Here is a 22,825-nt window from a genome sequence, read left to right as displayed (position 1 = left end):
AATGTTTGATCATAGATTGTGATTTCAATGCACTATCCGACAATTAGATTGTCGTTTGGACTGTAAAATCAGCAACTTTATTCCAATCAACAGTTGTGTATTTTGGATTGTCAGCTAGCTTGATAGTTCTCTGGGGTGAAGGACTTCAGGCCCATAAGCCAGTGACCTTATTCTTCTGTAGCTAGTTTCTTGAATATCTTTATCCGGAGATTATAAAAACCTTGCATTTCTCTCTTTCCCTCCCTTGTTTTCTACCATCCTGTCTACTTGAAGCGACACTATCTTGTCAGTACTATAAACATGTTTACAATGCAGCTATAACAGTAGTATGAAGACCAGTGTACAATGTTAGGCTGGACCATACTCCTATCCTACTAATTTTCTCAATTGGGGAGCTAATCAGTGCCGAAAAAGAATCTAAAGTTAGAGTAAATTGTTCATGTTTAATAAAAAACTTTATTTTTGATTTTCTACTTTGCTCTTCTATCCACATAGAGGGGGATATGTATCATAGAAAAATAAAGGTTTTTTAAGATTCTAAATCCTTCACAATTGCTCAGATACACTTAGAACCTTTAAATTATCCACGGTAACCCTCAAAAATACGAGTTAATCAACTCTAGATTTAAATCTGTGACTCATCTTCAGGTTAAAATATCTTTGCAGAAGAACTATAACTCCCTTTTCCAAAACCTTACTCCTTTATATGTTACCCCACAATTCTGCTCTCCATGTAGAGTAGTGTCTTTGTTGTTAATGTTAATGTTAATGTAACAAAGATATTTGAATTTTAAAACCATCAATGTATTCAAAATAATTTGAGTTTGGGTATTAAATACTGAGATTTACGAGTAATATGTTTCGAATTAAAATCAAGTGGCCATCAATCTGTGGCTAATTGAAAAAAACAAAAAAACAATTAAGATAGCCTGAGATTGAGGCACAGCTGGCACAAGCTTTTTTCAGGAATGTGTTAAAATGATATCATTTTCACTTAAACCATATGTTCATATAGTTTACCTTTTTTATATTTTCATTGAAAAAACGAAAAAAATAACCCAACCTCAAGATTAAAAAAAAATTTCCCCTCTATATTTGTTGGTGAAACTCCTTAAAAAGATGCATACTTATCAAAATACCCGGCAAGCTCTTTGGTATTGGGCAAAATATTAGTCTTTATTTGGAAATATATTTAATAAGTTTTCTAATTTACAATATTTAAAAAAAATAGTGTATATTTTAAATATATTAAATTTTTGTATTATTTTGCTTAGTATCTTAATAATTGATTCATTGGACTGATTGCTATTCATAGAATGTACGACGAACATGGTCATCTTTGTCCACTAGACGGAAGTATGATTGAAAGGAATAAACTCATCTATTTTGCTGGATATTTGAAGCCAATCTATGATGAAAATCCTGACATAGAAGGGGGCGTAGCAACTAAAGAGATGGGGCCAATCATAGCATGGTGGATTTCTGGTAAATATTTTCTTAAATATTTTGACGAGGAGTAAAAGAATCATTTAGATTAGGAAGCTGTGTAATTTCAGGAGTGCTTTTACATAATCTTTTCTTTTTGTCAATCTGTTTATTTTTAAGGGAGTTATTGTCTGTGAAGCTCAGTTGTATGAAGCAACTAAATAAGCTGCTTATATTTTCATTAATGGTTAAAGGAAAATTTGGTTTGTTTTTGTAGTTTTTGATAATCAGGAATCAATTTGATAATCAGGAATCAACCCGTATTAATAGAATAAAAATTCTAAAAAACATGATTTTGTGGTTTTGGATAGTAGATGATCATTTAAAGAATCTTCCTATTATGCTGATTACAAACGTGTAAAATTCTTGAAGTTTAAAATCACCCTTCAAAAGTTGTAGCACGGAAAAATTAGAATTGTTTTAGAATAGTACAGATTGGAAGTTTCTTATTTTCGTTTTTTTTTCTTAGAAGGATGGTTAAAGATGTGTCTTTTCCTCACTAGGGTTTATTTCATTGAATCAATGGTCATTTGATATCTGATGAGGGCTTATTCCAACCAAATATAAAGTTTCCAGTTTCTTTTGTCTCGATTAAAGTAAAATAAGGATGAGAATCCTTGAAAGCCATTAATGGTGAATGGAGCGTCAGCAGGCTACTACAGATGTTTCAGTTACTGGATCTTTTTTTAACGGTGACAGCCAGCTAACCTGTCACCCAACCTTGCGGTGGTGGGAATTGAACCCTGGGCCCAGTATTGCCAAGCAAAGTGTACATCTCCTTTGCTACAATAGGTCTTGTCATCTTGTGCTATAAATCAATTTTACTGGCCTGAATAGGGCCAAAATGCTATTGAGCTAAATTATGAAATGCACAATCAGCTAAGGCAATGGGGACAGGAAAGGCAATAGGAGAACATGGAATCAAATGGGAAGGAAAAGCTTTCTTGGACTTTGATTATGCTGATGATATAAGCATCCTAGATGAAAGTGTGAACAAAATGAATGACCTTTTAGAAGCTTTGCGAGTTTAGTGTGCTGGAATAGTTTTGAAAATTAATGTTCAGAAGACTAAGTTGCTAAGGCTAGGAATGAGTGAAGATGAAAAGGTGACGTTGGGTAACGAAAAAATCAATCAAGTGGACAGTTTCACACACCTTGTTAGTATTATTAGCAAAGGCAGGGGGAGCAGTGAAGATGTTAAAAGTAGAATAGCCAAGGCTCAGGATGTTTTTTCATAGTTTAAAAAACAATCAAAAGATAAGTCTGCCAAGCCAACCAAGATTAGAATATAAACCAAGATTAGAATATTGGAAGTTACAGTAATGACAGTGTTCAAGTGTGGTTCAGAAGCATGGGTGCTCCGAAAAACCGATGAAGATTTGCTAGATGTTTTCCAGGGAAATTACCTACGCATTGTTCCGGGTAAGCTACTGACTTACCTTATTTCAAGAAGTAGGCTCTACGAAAAGTGTGGCTCGATTCCGTTTTCCTGGGCTATAATGACAGAAAGGTTGAGATGGCTAGGGCACGTTCTGTGGATGAAGGATGACAAATTGCTGAAGATTGTCCTTTTTGCCAACCGTCTAGGGCTAAACGGAAACCAGATCGTCCGCGAGGAGGAGTGTGCGTAGCTGTTTTGGCCTCTTGCGGCTTGGTGCTATGGGGAATTGTTACTAGTAGTAGTAATTAGCTAAGGATTGTTGACAAGCTATTTTCATGCTGCAACTGACGGCGTTTCTAAACTGAAATCGGTGAAAGTCAATCGTTTTCGGATATAAAAGGTCTTTGTGTTCAATCTTAGAGTAAGCATATGATGACGAAAATCAGCCAAAATATTTGTTTTGATTAGAGTTAAAAAAAAATAGAGTATATTTAAGCTTAATTTTATACAAGAAGTTATTCCTTTAAGAGATAGCCCGTCCTAATGATTATTGGCAGAAAAAGGCAATTTGTCGAAACAATGAGTTTAGACAAATTAGTTCCGAAAATTTTTTTAAGTTTTTTGTCTATTTTTTATTTAATAGCTGTTAACGTTAAATGCCTATTTTTTTTTCAGTGAACAGAAAATATGCGTCTCTTTTTTCTCCTTTTCCCTCTCGATACGAGCATGCTTATAAAAACAATTCTTTCATTAAATCGTTTCCAGAAATCTGTTAAATCTTCTAGCTCTGTCTTTGGATGTGGTCTATGGTGATTGTTTTATTTTTTTTCTCTTGAAAAACGTACAGTGTTTCGCTCACGAGAATCTCTAAATCCCACAATTTATGAGTTCTGCTTTAATGTTTTTTTTCTTTATTCTCTAGGCTTGAAAACTTGTGTCAAAATTTGTAAAACGTATAAAAATTAGCAAATTTGTATAATCTAAAATTTTTGATAAATACGTTTAAAATATGTAAAATCTTCTACCTTATATTTCAGTAATTAGTGCCGGCACATCCCTATATTTTTTGTTAGAATTTTTTTAGACTTTGATAAAATGCAAGACGCATTGATAAGCACTGGGTTTGCCGAATATTATCTCATGAAAACGCCTCTGGCATACAAGTTATGAGTGTTATTATTTATGACTGTTATTATTGAAGAAATCCTTCTTTGCCAAAGTAGCTATTGGGCTCTTTAGGCTTTTGAAATATTAATATAATATTTAAATTAGCCAATAATTAAATTGGTCAAAGTATGTTTTTTAGGTTTTGATGGAGGACAAGAGGCATTGATAAGCGTCAGCACTGCATTTGCCGAATATTATCTCATGAAGCCCTCTCTTGCATATAAGCCATTTATGAACGCCATTATTGAGAAATCCTTCCTTGCCAAAATAGTTATTGAATTCTTAGTTGATAATTTAGAAGCAACGTACGAAGATTTAGTCTGTAAAGTAGCTGTAAGTATTTATCATCTACTATTAATGGTACTAAGATGGGAAACTAATACGCAGTTTCAGCTACATTCCCATTTACTTTTTTTTTTTAGGGAAAAGTGTATGATTTTTTATTTTTTTTTTTTTCAGCAAAAAAACGCAGCTCCCCTTGTTTCGAAATATTTCTATACATATGGGAAAAGTAAATCCGAAAAGTAAACTTTGCTATGAAAAATACATATTGACAAGGTCTGGGTAGAAGATTATAAGTCGCACAGATGTAATAGCTGATTCAATAAAACTGCTATTCATCAAAAAATTTGGACTAAATATTCAAATACTGTCTTGAATTTATACAAATTTTGTCCTAAATAAGAACGACTGTTGATACACAAGGGCCGTTGAATCGGAATAGAAGCTTTTTGAAAGCACCAAAAAGCTTTAGCGTAACGGCCGAAGTGTTGAGGAGGGACCTGAATTTGGAAAAAGGAGTTCTTTCAATTTGAAATTAGCTTGGTTTTGAGTTAGAGTTTCACTCCATTGTAATTTGATTAAATCTAAATTTAATGATATCAGAAGGCTAGTCAGATTTGCAAATAAGAGTGATTCTGCTCTTCTTATTTTGAACACTGAATATACCAGTTTAGATATCCTCCATCCTTGAATTCAAATTTTGAGCCTAATTGACATCCAACACTCTTTTGAAGTTTCAGCTCAAACTCCCAAGTAGTTCATGGGAAATGGTGGATGTGCATACCGTCTTTTCATTTACTCAGCTACGCGAATTGCTTCCGGAGAAAATCCTTAGCGGAATTTTGATATCTTTGCCTAGTAAACGATCCATACAAGCTTCTAGCTGATAAGGCGACCAAAAGCAAACCTGACCGCCTTTTCTTCTATTGCACAAACAGTAACAAGTATTGACACATGCAATTAAAGAGTGACATTAAACCCTAAAACGAGCATAATTTTTTCCGTATAGTAGAGGACCTGCCGATCCTTTCGATCGAAAACTGAGAGTTCTATTGCTCTTTTTGAAGTCAAAAGTGATAGGAGAATAGCCAGGATGTGAGAATTGAGCCACGAAATCTTATATCCCTGACACAAAAGAATTATTGAAAGGATCGGTCCCTTTTAAATTGGTTCTTCCTCTAACAAAGGGGACTCGATTTTTTTCCAGTGCTAGGGATAATGTGAGACCTTAGGCTAAGGGAACCCCAATGTAGAAGGAAAATGAACGAAACGTTGTTTCCGCTTGAAATGTAGCCCAATGTAGCCTAGTCTAACTTTAAATGTTGTGTTCTGTCAGTTCTTTGCTTGAGTTTTCATCTTCCAGTATTTCCTTTTATCTTTCAAGTTCACTCATTATAAGTTTGAATCCTATTTGATAAATATTTGAAACTTTATGTGCCATCACACTTAAAAAACAATATTTTGAGTGGTTTGAAATGCTATTACTCAAAAATAAAATATATTACTTTTTTTAGAGTTGTGTTCCTCCACAAGATATAGGTAAAATAACTGAGGACACATTGCTTCGTCATGCCCAGTTCATCTGTGACCAAGTAGTCAGCTACGATCAGGCTGCGGAAGGAGAAGAGATCCCTCTGATTGTCACCCCATGTATGAGGGCCATCGTTCAACTTGCCGGGGTCACCTTTGGTCAAAGGTAGGCATAACCTTTTTGGTATATGCTAGTTTAGAAACGAACTTTCGCTATTCTACTTTTTCATATCCTTTTTAATCCCACATGCACATGGAGGGAGGGGGGTTTTGGATTCTTCTTAAAGACCTCCATCCCCAGGAAGATATGGATAAACAGTGACTCCAAAATGTATTTGATCCATGTTTTATCCCACGACAACCCCTCCTCCTCCTGGTATTGATGTTCAACACTTGATTCTGGTGGAAGGTTGTTTTTACATTTCAAAAAACAAATATAGTCAGTTGCAAATAGAATATGTCAGATATACCTAACTTTATGTAAACCTAGTTTTTGTATGAACCAGTCTAACCAAAAGGTTTGTTCACGCCTAGAGTTAAATTGCTTCCCAAAAGAACTGCAATTACTATGAAAAATGCTTTAGGATCTGAGGTCTGATTACCTTATTTGAAACGGGTCTGAGACAAGTCTACGGGGATAATGGTTACATTAAAATCATGTTTATCACTAGAAGTAAAACTATTATAATATATTTGAGCCTGTTTCAGTTGTAAAATTCAAGGAAAAAGGGACAAAAAAACTTAGAGGTATTGCCGTATTAATACGTAAAATTTGTTAGGACAGTTGTTGGTGTTTCTGAGTGTATTTTATTGGTTATCCTTAGGAAAGAAAAGAATAGCTGAAACCACAGTATATAATTCGTTCTTCAGTTTGAGAGCTGTTCAAGCTTTGATCAGGCCGAGTGACGCTGAGCTTCGTCTATGAGGTTGGAATCGCTGCCAAGCTTCAACTTGCCTCTGCTACGAGCTGGTGGAGAGTGACCGAAGCTCTTGCGGAGGAGTTTGTTGAACTCTTTCATTCGGAAGAGACGGTAAAGAAGTTGCCGATTTCTGCTGTCGAAATTATGCTGTCTTTGATTGTGTGCTGTCCATATAATGACCTTTGAAGCGAACTCCAATATGGAATCCCCCGGAAACGTTCAGCACTTGACTGCTTCGTGGCCCGGCATCAAGAGGGGATCGAACTTCTATCTTAAGGATACAACATCAGGCTATTATCATTCGACATCGCTAAAGTTTTGACAACGTATGGTACCAAGGCCTACAAAAGAAACTGTACGCGTATGGCGTCTGTTGGTGCATTTGAAAAGTGTCCGAAAACTTTCTTTCTGATTGTTCATCACGGGTTGCCTTCGACAGGCTAACCTCCTGCGAATATCCACTTGGGATCTAACATTTTACTTATCAACGTAATTGACATTGAAGACAATCTTGCAAGCCCTCTTTATCACTTTGCCGACAGACACACTTAGCTCCCGGCTCCAAAAGATGGTTCTTTTGAAAATTGAAAAGTGGTGTGATACATGAATGTTCAAATTTAATGCATCGAAAACAAAGGAGCTGCTAATATCCAGACCGAATATGCCATGCATAGCCCCAGCTTCATTTTTACGAATGGAGCTATAAAGACAGTCAATTGGCCTCATCTCCTTGGAATCTCGTCTCACTTCTCCCCAGATATACCTGGGGAAACACATCTCGATTGAATAAGGCCTTCCTGCGCAAGAAAGTTGGGGATTACTCTTCGTTGTAAAAATATTTTATGGCCGAGCTCGATCATCCCACTTTATAAGTCTGGCATCAGATCCATCGCTGAATATGAATGCCGGTTGTATTCTGGTGCTCCGAAGACGTTGTTGGTATCATTTAAAAAGATCCAGAATTGGTCTAATAAGGCAGGTTCAATCGTTACACATGACTCCAGTTTTTCAAACAAACACAACTTAGAAATAATAGGGAAATTTTCACTGAATTGAATTCCACTGTCTGGAAAAATATCCCTATTGTTTCCAAGTTGTGTTTGTTTAATATGGAAAGGCAGTGTGATATTCGTCGCTATTTACTCCAGTTTTTTAGTAAAAGGTTTATAAATTAAAGTTATAGTATATATAATTGAATTAAAGTGCAAGTTTATAAATTTGCCTCTTTCTATAGAGCTTTATTCTACTGTTTCCCCCATTGTCCAAACAACAAAACAGACAACAAGGTGCACAGCTTAATCCAGTTATCTTGAGGTTTGCACACCGGAAACGGAGCACTTGTAGAACAGTTTTGGTGGAGGTTGTAAATACCTTTGGAATGGTCTTCCTGGGGATGTTCTTCCTAAAAGTTTCTCTGTTAAATTCTTCAAAAGAAGATTCAACAGTCATTGGAAAACACGATGAACTGATGCAAAAGACTAGCTGCAAATCATATTCACAAAAGTGCCTGGTGCCGCGACTATAGGTAAATAAAAGGAAATATGCATAAAGCCTTCTGTTCTTACCATCCCCCTTCGAAATCTAGAGATTTTATTATTTGTCCTGTAAATCTTTTTATTCCTCACATTAAGTGCCTTTTTCGTCTAATATGGGAACAAATACGGCTAAAAATACTGGCAGGCACAAGGGTTTTTGTAGCCCCCTCCCCCCAAAAAGAGCTCCATATCTCTATATGATTACCTATGTGTATGCCTACCAGAATTATCAGGATGTTTTTCCCGTTCCTCTTTTTGTTTTGTTTTTTACGGTATTTTAACCCCCTTCCCCTTCACGGAAATTAATTTGCGGACAGTTGCCAGTTTGCAACAGTTCTTTATTTCAGAGCTGTTATTTTTTGTACCAGCAGTTACCCCTAGTCCAACCAAAAAAGTTACTGTGATAGGGAATGTTTACAAATTGTATCAGCGAGCAATCCAAAATGATATTGTTTTCTCAGAAAATGTTTATGCCCTTCAGTTTTTCTACTCTCGACGCTTTTCTTTTTCGTGGCTGTTGCCATTTTTTTGAAAGACTCAACAACAATATCTATAGCTATTGCTGCTACGTAGAAAAAAAAATAATGATAACTGCCTTGTTTGCCGCTAAAAGGTTTTTTTTTTGTCTACACAAAAAGTTACTTGGCAAAGCAGGTAAATCACTGGATATCTTTGAAGATTTTCTTTTAAGAATTTTTAGACGGCTCTAAGGCCTCTTAGAAGAAGCTTCGCCACTTTACAATTGGTCTTATTTTTGACCAATTCTTTATTTTTGGTCTACGCAAAAGCTGAATGCAAACCAAACAGAGACTATTAAGGAATGGGTATTCATAATTCAATTCCTCCTGTCATTGTCCTAGGTCTAAGTGATTATTTTAGCTGTTTTAGCATTGACTGCAAATGTCTTCTGTTTTCCATTGTATAGTCTTAAAGTATGTTATGAAATTAATAGCATTTATTTTCTCTGGCAGACGTCCTTTTGCAGGCTTTACTTGGTAAGTATTGATAACCTGTGTCGGCATTGGAATAAGAAATACACTTTATTATGTGAATACAATAAAAAAAAGGAAAATAAGCTTGATTTTGTCAAAAGATACAGACAAGTTAACCATTGTCGGCCTTCCCTCCATCTCTGTTCTAGTTTTGCCCTTTGGTTTGCTATTACGGATATACGATATTTTCAGTACATTTTACTGTCCACTAGCCTATATCAGCTCAATTTTTATAGGAAGAATATAGTGAAAAGAGAAGGAAGAGGCATAGCAGCTAAGAAAAATAAACTGGAGACAAAGGCTACGACAACACCGCTCGTTCGAAATGTGTTTGAAATGTTTTTTACTGACCAGATTGCACAAAGTGAAAAAGCTGATCAGGTAATTTTATTTATATTACTTCACCAGTTTTTATGTATACAAACAATATAAGATAACACAGTGAGGAATTATTTTAAGACCGTGAAATTTAGACAAAAATAAATGAATTTTTCGGCTCTATATCTAATAGCCCTCTTCAGCAAATTAAATAAATGAATGTAAAATTTAACTTAGAATAAAATAAATAAAACTAAAACCAAGAATGAATCAGTGCTACCATCGTTACTTAATATAAGTTCAAGACTGAAAAAAAAAAGAAAAAGTAACAAGTAATTCATTCAGATTAAAATAAATCAGAGGCATAATGCAAGTCTTGCTTTATTAGAAGCTAACATTATAGGTCTTTTTGATACAGATTTGTTGGAATTCACTATTGGTTTTGCCATGTAATATAATATATCATTTTTAGTTAAATTTGAGGATAATGTATTGAGTAACCATTCTCCTACATCTCTATTTAAAGAAGTATTATTATTTAAATTAGTTTAGTTTCTGTTGCCTCTCGAACAATTTATTTTATTTTCAAGTCATTACTATGAGGGAGGTATATGGTTCTCGAAAACATGACTGCTCAGAGCCTAATCAAAGGAACTAGGAACTATTAGATTTCTTAGCCTTTATCATACTATCCTTGTGTTGCTCTAGACGTTTTTCCAAATTTTAGTATTGTACAGTACCAAACCTTAATCTTTCAAAACCTTAATCTCCCAAACTTTTTTAGTTATACAGTACCAAAATTTAATCTTTCAAAAAACACACTTGTTCTATGTAACTGTCATTTGTTTTAAATTATAATTAAATTGTAAAATTTAACATTAATCATATAAAAGTATAAAAACTTCTAAAAATTGTATTGGAAAGAAAATACATTTTTGTCTCTAAAGAAATTGGAGAGAAGAAGAAAATGCATACATAATGACCATATGGATAGGGCCAGAGTTAGAATACTGTTGGTACCTCCATTGCTTTCCTTGGCTTGTTGCAAAGAATTGCTATTTTCGTCTTTAATTGTTTATAAACCTCCCTATAGTAATTTTTTGTAACTATCAGTCTAATGCTAAAGTCTAATACTGGAAATCTGTTTGAATTCTTGTGACTTTTTGAATTCTCTGGAATTTAGCCACTAGCAAATCCAAGATCATCATTGTTACTTAATGGGCTCAAAGTGGCATTTTGAAATTTGTTTTATTACTCCTATGTAGAAGTCAAGTTTTGCGTATCTTTTAGTGCTTTGGTATTTAAAAATAGGACTGGTGTTTTGTATTCATTATACGAATACATCTACTGTCATTTAGACTAGGCCTCAGTAAAACTAATAAAAAAAAGAAAACTTGAAATGATTTTGTTGCTCTTTAATCTTTAATTCTTATTGACAAAAAGTTTCCAAGGCATTTTATTATTTAACGTATTCAAAATCAAATAAACTTAATTTATTTTACTGTAATGTTTATTTATAATTTTTTCATTATTCTCGAGTTCAAAAATAAACTATTCATCTTCTTGATCTGTATTTCTTACTTCTTAGAAGGATGAAAATATCTGTTACAAGAAAAAAAAATATTAATAAAAGCAGAACTAACGATTATAATTTTGGAGCTTACTTCATTGCAAAACTAACTCTATTTTTTTTTTATTTACCTGAAATATGGGGGCAATTTATGGGAAAAAAAGATAGGTAGATCCTTGGAGGCTGGCCAACTTCACTTTTACTAGTCAGTTTTTTGCTTCATTTTATTTTTGTTTATCTGCCCTAAAGGGTGAGCTAGGGCTACTATGTCTTAGAAATTTAAGGTGCAACCACACGTTGCTGGTAATTATGTGTATGTTGGAAAAAAGACAGCCTTTTAGGATGCACTCATCTTCAATAAAAATAGTTCTAGGTTTGAAAGAACATTGAAACTCAAAGTGACATGTAATTTGTCTGTATTAGCTTTGTGCAACTTGGTGAGAACCAATTCTGTTTCTGACTGGCACGTGCGCGGGAATTCTTCAGGGGTAAGGGGTAATCGTAAAATAAAGTCTGAAGGGGAGGAATGATATAAAAAACCGATTTTCTTTATAAATTTATTAAAAAGTACCCTGAAATTTAGATAAATTTAGGATTTTAGGGGCTGACCATGACGTGGTCCCCCCCCCCTGCCGTATTCGTCTTTGGCTTCCCACTGATTTGGAGGATTTCGAACTAACTCCAAAAAAAAACTGCTTACCATTTAGTGGCAGTTTTTTTTGTCAGGATTTGGGAAGGAAGGTCAGAGTTACCCAAAGTTACCCAGCTTGTGAGATTGAAGAAGACGGGTTGCTTAATTTGCTTTTCTAGTGCCAGAATTTATACTATTGTATGTGTTATTCTTTGAAAGAAAGGGTGGGGGGGAAATATTGAAAATAATTTTGTTTTCTATCACCAAAACGATCGTTTCTGTAGTTGCCACTTCATTGATTTCGATTTTAAGGAACGACACAAAACTTATTTTGTGATTGCTTTGGACTGTTCTTTTTTTCTTTATTATTTTGATTTTTCTTTATGTTGGTTGTGTTTTTATTTATGTAGTTTTTATGTGTCTTAGGCTTTGAAAAATTGCTCCATCTGTATAGGAGAAAAAATGCTTTCAGGAAAAATTCGTCTTTTTGTCCATACTTCTAGGGTCCGAGACGCCATCGATGTGGGGTTTGTGAAACATGTCAGTCATCTGATTGTGGTGTCTGCAAGTTCTGTAAAGACATGACAAAGTTTGGTGGCACTGGCAAAATGAAACAAACCTGTATGAAACGAAAGTAGGTCGTCTAGTGGTATTTATCTTCATGACCTTGCTTATCTTTGGGTATTCTTTCGATTAATAGGACAGATTGTTAGTTGCCTTTTTTGAATATTTTGACGTACCGTCAGAGTTCGTTCCTCTGAATGACGAAATTGATGTAATGTTAAAAAAAAAACATTCTTACCCCCCTCCCCCTTTTTATTGTATACGCTGTCGAGATTATCAAAGGTTGGGTTGTCCACATGAAAAGAAATAACTTTTTGTTGGACAGCAATTAAGAAATAATCAATTGCTAGTTTCATTTGAAATTGCTTATGTTTTTAATAATCTGTAGCCATAGAAGGATTTTTCGCATTGGAATGTAAAATTGATGTACTGATAGCTAACGAAACTTCACTTTTTCTTCTTTTGCAGTGAGGTTATAGAATGTTCGCTTGACTACATCCAAGTAACTAACCACACTAAAATATTAACGATAGATGAGGATAAGGGTGCTTGAAACACTATTTCAAATCCTAATCAACTGTTGGCGAAAGAATCTCCCCCCTCCCCTCCCCGCTTCCGCCTTCCCTTCTTTTCCTGATGCAAGATTATAAAAGGTTTGTTGGGCCGGAAAAAAGGAAATAGTTTGTTTTTTAGGATTATACCTAAATATTAACAAAATTAAAAATAAATATAGTGGGAATATTAACCAGTTATTAATTATCTTAGGTTTGAGACTATTTTTGAACTGTCCTCAGACGTTAACAGACGTTAATTTCGCGCATAAGCTACTGGTTAGATCTTACTTTTCCAATGGTATAAATATATCTATACCTCATTTAAAGTTGTTCAATATTTTCATGTATTATATGCTAATGGCAATGTCTTTCGGTTGAACAGTGTAAAAACTTAAGTGAAAACCATCTAACTTTGCAAAATTTATTGGGAATGAATTTACAATTTTGAAAAGGGAAATTAAAGTCGTTCATTGTATTTTGCGACAAGAAACAGACGACGGGAAGATCTTTATCTGAGTAGAAAATTGTGGGTTACTTCTAAAGTCAATTTGAATAAATCCAGTGATATTAAATCAAGTCTGCGAAAAAATACAGCTTCGGGTGGGGGGGGGGTGGTTCGGATGTACTTTTAACCATTCCTCAAAAGTTGATGAATATTAAGTATGATATGTTAGGAGTAAATTTAAGAAAATTAATTGATGGTTGTAGGAAAACTTTGACAGTGAACATCTATGCTGAAAATTGTAATTGAACGAAAAGAAATTGGTCTTGGGCATCCATGTCTATTTTAACCATAAAATAATGTAATTGCATAATATAGTAAAGCTAATAATAATATAGATACGCTGCATGATAGGTAGTGTAGATAAGTTGGAATTACAAATCTAGTATCCGCATCCAGCAGAAAACAGTAGCGAAAAAGGAGGAAAACGTTAAAGATCAAGTAAATGACGATTCTTGTGATCGTCATCAAGAAAGTAGGATTCAAGAGGCTTTTTTACTGCTTTTTGTAGTTTCTATTCGTAGGCCATTGATCCCAATGAATTCAAAGTCTCACTCTTTAAACCCTCTCAAGAAGTACCAATCCCTTTAAATCATTGCTTAGGACAATCTCCTACCCCATTTGGGGATGACATGCTTTTCGTTTAGCCCTAAACGGTTGGCCGACAAGGACAATCTTTGGCAATCTGTCATCCTTCATCCGCAGAATGTGTCCTAACCATCTCACCTTTCTCTCATTATTGCCCTAGAGAGTGGGATTGAACCACATTTTTCGAATAGCTTACTGTTTGAGATACGGTCAGTCAGTTGGGTACCCAAAGTGACCCGTTGACAATTTCTCTGGAAAATATCTAACAAATCCTCATCCGTCTTTCGGAGCGGCTCACTCTTCAGAACCATACTTGACCACTGTCATCATTGTAGCTTCCAATATTCTAATCTTGGTTTTGCAGACAAAGCTTCCTATTCTTCCAAGTCGTTTTTAAACACCTTGGGCATTCACCGTCTTTACTAACAATACTACCTAAGTAAGTAAAGCTGTCTTCTTGATTGATCTTCTCATTATCCAACATCATCTCTTCACCTTCACTTATTTCTAATCTTAGCGACTTAGTCTTCATAACATTAATTTTTAAACTTATTCTTCCATCCTGAACTCGCAAAATCTATAAAATTTCTTTCGTTTTGCTAAAAATTTCATCTAGCCTGATTAAGTCATCAGCATAATCTAGTCTAAGAAAGTTTTACTTCCCCAATTGATTCCGTGCTCTCCCATTGCCTTTGCTGTGGTCCCTACGAAGCCATCTATTAATTTCATTCCCTTAACCGTAGCAATGCTATTCTCGTAGAAAGCACTAATCACTTTACTGTATTTATTTGGTATACTATACAAGGATAGAACCTTCGCTAAAGTTCTTCTATCTGCTGAATGAAAGACTTGCTCGTAATCTATAAAACTGAGGACTAAAGGGGTTTGATGACTCAGGCAATTCTAAATTATTAATCTAAGAGTGCAAATTCGGTTGACACATCCTCTCGCTTCCTAAAGCACATTGTTCATCTCTTAAAACTTTTTCTACAGAATCTCTTAGTCTAAAAAGTATCAGCATGCTAAATAATTTGCTTCCCACTTAAATCAAGCTAATGCCACTATAACTATTGCGCCCATTCTTGTCATTTTTCTCATAGAGAGGTTTAACTAATTTTTTTTCTAGATACTCTTCCTTTTTCAAAAATCATGTTCACAATCTTTAAAAAATCTATCTGTAATGTGCCGCCCATCTCTCTTTACCTCTTTGCTTATCACTAGCTGTGCCCTTGTTTCTGTCTTTAACTGGGAAAAAGTCGTCTGGCTATATCTTCCAGATGGTCAGCAATTTTATTCATGGCCTCCTTTTTACACCTCCTTAACTCACATTTTAATGCTTTCTCCTCTTTATTTACATTGCTCTTATTTTCTTTTGATCTATCACTCAAATAATTCTCGTACAAGCCCCTCCTCCTGTCTATTAAACATAAAGCATTTTTACTAATATTCCTAGCTATGTTCCTAACTTTCTTCTCTAAGATATCATCAACGACTTCACCAACTATTTTCCTGAAATTATTCCATCCATTCTCTATAATGCCAAATTTTAAACTCTCTGGTTGTGTATTAAACTGTTCCTTGAAAGTTTATCTCAAATTCTCATCCTGGAGTCTACCAACGTCTTAGCTTCCCGAAAGGTAGTTATCCTTCCTGCACTTTAGCTTTAGATTAACCCTAGACACTACTAGATGGCGACTTTTACTTTTAACATAAATAACAGCACTCCTATATACCTTAGTATGTTGTATCGAGTCCGCCAGTCTTCGGTTTGTAATAACATAATAAATAAGGTTAGCTGTCTTACCATAATGTGAGTACCGTAATAACGTGAATACACGTAATAATTTATATAACCATATAAAAATTGTAACGAAACGAATAAATTTACCTGTCGTTATAAATATTTGGTTGTATTTTATTCTAATATGTTGCACTATCTAACTCGGGTCATGGAACATTTTTACTCCTAAAGCCAAACATAGGTCTTTCAGATTTTCTTGTGTATTTAGCATAGTCAGCCCCTACTTCAAAAATTCCACAAGTTTTGTAAATAATGCTAAACCCGAGGCATCTATATTATGTTTACTACTTGAGATTCAAACCCAATTTCAAGGTTTTTGACTTCTCTTGAGCAAAAAATTAAAAACATGTGTTTTGAAGGTTTTGGGTTTTATTTCTTCATCTGAATTCAACGATTTTACGGTCTACAACATTTTTACTACAAACTCAATATTTTCAAATCTCCTGATTTCTTAGGCGAGAAATTTCAGCATAGTTGTCGCTATGCTAAAACATTTCTAGCTAGGCTAATTAGTTTGTCGCAAGATTCAATTTTTTTATTTACAGTGCTAGTAGGTTTTAGTCTCTTGAATCCATATAATAGTCATTGTTTTCTTGGTCTATGGGCTTTTGTCCAGCCGTAGTAATTGTTATTAAATTTTTCAACATTTCATCAACACGGTCGGATTTACCAATTGAAAAAGAGGCTCCGACTTTTGGCCTTGAGTTATATTAAAAAGAAAAAAAAACAATCATTATTGAAATATCAGTTAAAAAAATTCGTAAAAATATAAAAATTTCAAAGCGTATTTTTTGAATAATGTTTTGAAAGAACAGTTATTCTGAAACTTGGTAAATGCTTGACCAACATAATTTTATGTGGTACTCCACAATAGTTTTCAAGCGATAAGGCCCTTGATAATGAGCATAGACTTGAGAAACAAATATTAATAACGGGAAAACTATACGATTTTAAAATAGGTTGTTAAAGACACCTGTTTAATGGTAAAACATCTTACAAATAATGAAAAAAACTACATCGTCTGCCCAAATACTATTTTTACAACAAATAATGCAGGACGATACATATTCTGCTAAGTGGAATAATTCTTTCACTCTTTCTTCACTTCCACAATTGTTTAAGTTTTTTGAAGGTTTCAGCAAGTTCCTTTGTATATCAACAGCAACGCACCCAAGAGTAGAAAGGATAATAATTCCATTGTATAATTTTCCGCTTGAGAGCTGTGCACACCATTGTTACCCAGTGGCAGAAACATTCGCTTTTCCATCCAGTTAAGCCAATAAGCTAGTTAAGAGTCAGATGCAGTCCGGATGTTTGTCTTCCTGTTTCCAGTTCTTGCAGAGCTCTTCAAGCAATTGCATCCTCATTATAGGCAGGATAAATTGTATTGAATTTATCCCCAGGATTTTCGATATGAATTTATTGAATTATTTACCCTCCAGCATTTTTTTCACCTCATTTCTTGTAGATTTCTAATCACTTTGTTATTTGTACTTGTGTGGGCATAAACTACTTATTGTCCACATAGACTGCCCAATAAGGAAAACCAAATAATAGCGGATAATAGCGCCTAAACTCAGTGAGGTCTCTGATTTCTTAGAAAAACATCACTCTCTGCAGTTTTGATACAGTTAGCTTGATTTGAGTCTGTTATTATCATATCATTGTTCCATGGTTGTTGGTTATATTTAAACAATTAGAAAACTTCATTGCGAAGATTTCGGTTTGTTGTTTTAATTTGGTGTTTCGTATGGATCTAAATTTGTTTGTATTTTGAAAGTTGAAACATTGCTTGCATATTCATCAATGAAAGCTTAATTGACATAGGCTTTGGGTCTGATTTTGTGCGTGTATTTCTATAGAAAAATTTTCCACGTCAAAATCATAAAAGAGTTATTTTTTGTTTCCTGGTATTATGTTAAAATGTTAGTTATGCTCTTCAGCTTGTTGTGCGACGATACTGAAGTGTTTAAATTTCGAAGTACATACTATGTCCTCTTTTTAGGTGTCCTCATCTATCGATTGCTGAAGCTGAGGAATCAGACGTTGATGAAGATGACAAAGAAAATGTTGGAAGATCTACAGGTAACAACGCCGAAGGAATTTTCTGTAGAAAGACGAGAAGCTCGCTTTTTACAAAAGTGGCAACATCAGAAATTAAATGGCTAGAAGAGTCAGTAGATAGAGTCAATGGAAAATCTTTTTATCAGTATGTTGATTATTTATTAGTTGTAATTACAAAGAACTAGGTCGAGTTTTCTTGACCGCAACTACTATTATTAGTGATAAGAATGACTCCCTGCAGCAGAAAACTCATTGAAGCTAACACAGCTGCGCACTCCTACACCCCGATCCATCCAAAGCTTCACTCTTCACGTACTTCTAAGAAATTTCGATTTTCCTCTGTGTGACCTTTTTCCATCCCACTGAGGGTCAACCTGCGTTTCAGTTCGTCCCGGATTTAGGGCTAAAAAGATTTTTTAGCCATAACATTTGACAAAAATTATATTTAATAATTTATAATTCAAAATTTAATGTTTTATAATTTAAAATTATATTTGAAATTTAACCAAAATATTTGACAATCGATCATCCTTCTTCCGTAAAATGTGTCTTGGCCATCGTCTTTATTTTATTATAGCCCTAGAAAGTGGGATCCAACCAGTGTTGTGCCAAGTACTTCTTTTTTCTACTTAAGTACATGTACCAAGTACTCAAAGAAATTTTTACTGAAGTACAAGTATTAAGTGCTTCTCTAAAAATATACTTAAGCAATAAGTACTTTTGAAAAAGTACTTCAGTACTTAAGTACTCAAGTATTTCGATTTTAGTTGAATTTTACTTCAATTAAGATATAAAAAGAAAAAAAATACAAAGAACATTAATTACAGCTTCATTATAACTTTTAATTTCTTTCTTGCTTTTTTCAAGAGCAGAAGCTTTTCAAACATACCAATTCCGAGCATGTTTCTTTTTTGAGTAAAAATTCCATCACCTACCGAAAAAAGTCGTTGTGCAGGTGCAGACGAGGGAATGATACAGCTGTACTTCCTAAAACTTTCATTACCCTTGGGTACACTTTGAGCACAAAGAGTTCCTTTCGCCTTTCATTCAAATATGACAGAACCTTCACAGAATTTGTTTCACGGCCACGGTTGCCAGAATTACAATGATTAGTCTCTTCATCACTAAGATCAAAGTATTCATCTCGAGACAAAAAGCTACCTTTATCAGCCTCGTAAGTACTTCTGAAATTTTCAACCTTTTTCGCTTCGTCTACCAAGAGTTCAACTGCTACATCCTTCTGGTTATCAAAAAACCACTTCAACTTGAAGAAAAGATGACTTGCGGTGGTAATAACATAGTCTCTTGCATGAGAGACCCACAAGTAGAGCATGTACCAAAGGCTGGCTGACTTTCGCCAAATCTTTCAGCTTTTTGAGCTTCCTTTCAAATGATTTGGTTTTAGGATAGTAGCATTTTTCCTCCCCCTGAAGATTGTCCAATGCCACTGCTACTGGCTTCATAATTTTCATGTATTCTTCAAGAATTTCAATATCACGATAAGTTAGCCTTGGTTTTTGCAAAGCATCACATGCGTTAGCAAGCTTTCCAATTTTGTGACAATTCATCAAACGTTTGACACTTTCATACTTCGAGTGCCAACTGGTTACCACAGGTCTTATAAGCTGTTAGTCATATACCTCTTACACAGCATCAGCAGCTTTTGAACTTTTATTTACGGCATCCCAGAGAGCAATACACTTCAAAAAAAGCGGCGTGGTACTGCCTCTTATATGGAATATCGCAGAGGGCTTTATCAGCATCGATGGATCCAAACAGGTTAAGTGTGTGGCTGACACACCTGAAGTGTGGAGGAAGTTGTAAATACTCGAGGTCGTCAAGAGAATCGAGCATCTCTCCAACGGTTGTAAAAGAGAATGAGCCATACTGGCCTGCTTCATCTTCATTTTCTTCATTACTGTCTAGAACATATTCATCGGAAACCATTTGATATTCCCTGAATGCCTTACTAAAGTTAGAGGCGTTATTGGTCAAAACCCCGCATTCCTTTTTATCAACTGCAATTATGTACCTGGCAAATACGCCATTCAGTTGTTCAGCAATTCTGTCATAAGTGAATGAGCCCTTGAACCAGCAACAAGCAAGGGCATAAAATTTTCATTTCAATCCTCGTTGAGCAAGAGTGCAGTCATTCCCATGTAGCTTTTGTTGTTGGCAGGCCAAATGTGTGATGTCAGCGACATGTAGTTGGTGAGTTCAAAATCACGAACCATATCTTTCTGTACTTCAAAAACTTAGCTTCAATTTGCACAGCTAAAGCTTTCTTCCTGGAACCTTTGTATAAAGTGCAAGATCTGCAAGATCTGTTATCAGATTTTTGAACGACGGCTTCTCAGCAGTGTACAGGGGTCGCATCTCGTCCACAGTGTAGTCCAGTGCCAAAGAATTCACTTTTGACTGTGTCAGTTTCCCATAACCTTTTTAGAAGGTGAGCTATAATCAGGGCCATTATTATCTTCATTATCTTCAGATTCAGACGACCCCGAAAGTGAGCCTACAAGTTCACTAGCCTCTTTGCTAGTTGATTTCCTTTTGTTCTTACTGTTTATCGCATTTATCACAAAAAAATTGTCCGTTCAATATATATAGTAGTTCCGCCATGATAGCGTCCTTTTTTGAAATTTCGTGCCGGGCCAGAAGCCGCTGTTCTCAAAGACTGAAATCCATTCATCCTCTAATATATAGGCAATTCAATTCGTTGCATCGCCCTGCGTTATGCTGGTATAATTTTTCTCATCAAGAAAGTACTTGAGTACTTAAGTACCCTTAAGTACTTCAATTTTTTACTTAAGTATAAGTATTAAGTACTTTAGAAATTTTTTACTTAAGTAGAGTACATATACTCAGATTTTTTACTTAAGTAATTACTTAAGTACTTTTACTTAAGTATTTCCTAACACTGGATCGAACCATATTTTTCGTACAGCTTATTGTTCGGTATACGGCCAATCAAAAGAGTTCCTATATTAATTTATTCATTTTCAGGAAGCCGTTTCCCTGAATTACTGATATCATGAAATAAGAATAATGTTCTGTTGTTGGGCTAGGGCATCATATACACATATTTATAATAATAAAATCACACACATGTGAACAACTTCGAACTATGTATATATGTATGTTACCGTGAATGTCCAAAACTAGTGAATGCCGACATTCACCAGTGAATGTCCGAAATACCTTTTTTCTCTTGAATTTAGTCAGCGTTGTCAGTTAGCTCTGTTAATTTTATGCAAGGTTTGATGGTGACAGGTTAGGTTGGGACAGGTTAGATTAGGTTTCTAACCCATTTCTGAGATTTATAACCTAGTTTAACCTAACTTTAACTTTTACCATCGAAGCTTGCATAAGACTGAAAAAGCTGATCCGTAAAGCTAATTGTATCTAAGGAGAGAAAAAGGAATTTCGGACATTCACTGGTGAATGTTGATATTCATCGGATTTCGGACATTCATATTAGAAATTCAATTTAAGAATCATCCCCGGGGAATGATTCGAAACGGTTGGCCAGCCTTTTTTCGAAAGTGTAAACAACTTTGTCTTTTAGATCTGTGTCAAACAATGGGAAGTTAATTGAGGTAGGCCAATATGTAACTGTGCATGCAGCAATTCCTGGAAGAGCAAGGACGATTGGTAAAGTCGTTACTCTTTTTGAGGATATGGCAAAAAATAAGAAGTGTCACTTGGATTGGTTTTGGTATGTTTTTTTTTCATTAATTTTTGATACACGTTATATAGAAAGGAGCACTGAATGACTGTTCATATTTTTATCGAAAAACTGGGCAGATGCTAATCAAATTTTGGTCTAATAGCAATATTGGACCCAAAAACTTGAGACTACTGACAATAGCCGAAAGCAGATGTCACTGTTATCAAAATGTAGTTTACGGTGATTTTTTCTTTACCCTTACAAATTTGGTAAATTACTTTATGCGTTCATAAATTGTTTGTGAAGACAGTTTTCCTTTTCCTACGTCCAAACCTGCTTTTCAACATTGTTGGATTATGTATTCTACCTCTTTTTTTCGCTCATGTTTTTTTTCCATTTTATTTTAAATTCTTCGTATAATAACACTTGCTCAGAAAGTATTAGAATTGATCAACTGGGCTAAATTTGTAAATCCTTCTGGGATTCTGTTGCGTTCAAGTTGTATTCGGGATGAAGATATGGAATTTATCTTCTTTGAGAAGTTTATTTTATTCTTTGTAAAAAAAATTTTGTCTTAAGTTGATATATTTTCGGATAAAAACCATATTGTATTTAAAACGAAGGATAATCAGAAACGTATTAGATCCTTGGCGATGTGACAAGAGAAGATCAGGATTAAAAACTGTTAGTGCCAGTTGCTGTGGCCTCTAGCAACTTCATTAAAGAAGTAGACAATTTCAAAGAAAATTAGATACTTGACGTGATTGATCTATTATACAACATGATCTAAGCTGAAATGTCCATGTGAGTGACAATTAATCAGCCTTTCTATATTCAAAAATTATCTAAAGCCAAAATCTGTCTGCCCAAAGTAGACCTTGGTTAGGTTTGGAAAATCCTAGTAGGTTGAGCAGACTAACGAATTGTAAGGGGATAGGCACGCCGGGAAAGCAACCTGCTTTCTTTACCTTCTCCTATATTCTTAGAGATAACTATGCATCAGTTTTGGGTCAAAAAGTGTTGTCAAATGCTAGATGGTACAGGTGGTTTTACTTTCGGACACTAGTGCCAATTTTTACTCCTGTACGTTTTCCGTATTCTTTGCTTAACTACTTAGTCGTTTAGTTTGAACTAGTATTAAGTATATCCTTTTATGAGAACTGTTTCTGTTCTTTTTTTTTTATATATATACAATTTCTGCTTTAAATAGGAAAAAATATGCTGAAGCTCGTTAGGGTGGCAAGTGAATTTAGGTAGACACAAACTATTAT

The 22,825-nt window shown here is 34.7% G+C and overlaps 1 protein-coding gene across 1 annotated transcript in view; it reads left to right on the top strand.

Annotated features, from left to right (window-relative positions):
• The window catches only part of LOC136042285 (DNA (cytosine-5)-methyltransferase PliMCI-like), a 153,032-nt gene that overhangs the window by 23,815 nt on the left and 106,392 nt on the right, over nt 1-22,825 (top strand). The window contains exons 7-13 of the mRNA XM_065727240.1: nt 1,316-1,485; nt 4,173-4,366; nt 5,830-6,011; nt 9,529-9,673; nt 12,315-12,445; nt 17,826-18,029; nt 21,453-21,602. Of these exons, the coding sequence (XP_065583312.1) occupies nt 1,316-1,485; nt 4,173-4,366; nt 5,830-6,011; nt 9,529-9,673; nt 12,315-12,445; nt 17,826-18,029; nt 21,453-21,602 (1,176 nt within the window). The remainder of the gene's footprint in view (nt 1-1,315; nt 1,486-4,172; nt 4,367-5,829; nt 6,012-9,528; nt 9,674-12,314; nt 12,446-17,825; nt 18,030-21,452; nt 21,603-22,825) is intronic.

Source organism: Artemia franciscana, chromosome 2 (assembly GCF_032884065.1).
Source record: "Artemia franciscana chromosome 2, ASM3288406v1, whole genome shotgun sequence".
Classification (NCBI taxonomy): domain Eukaryota; kingdom Metazoa; phylum Arthropoda; class Branchiopoda; order Anostraca; family Artemiidae; genus Artemia; species Artemia franciscana.
This window is presented reverse-complemented; position numbering and strand designations above follow the sequence as displayed.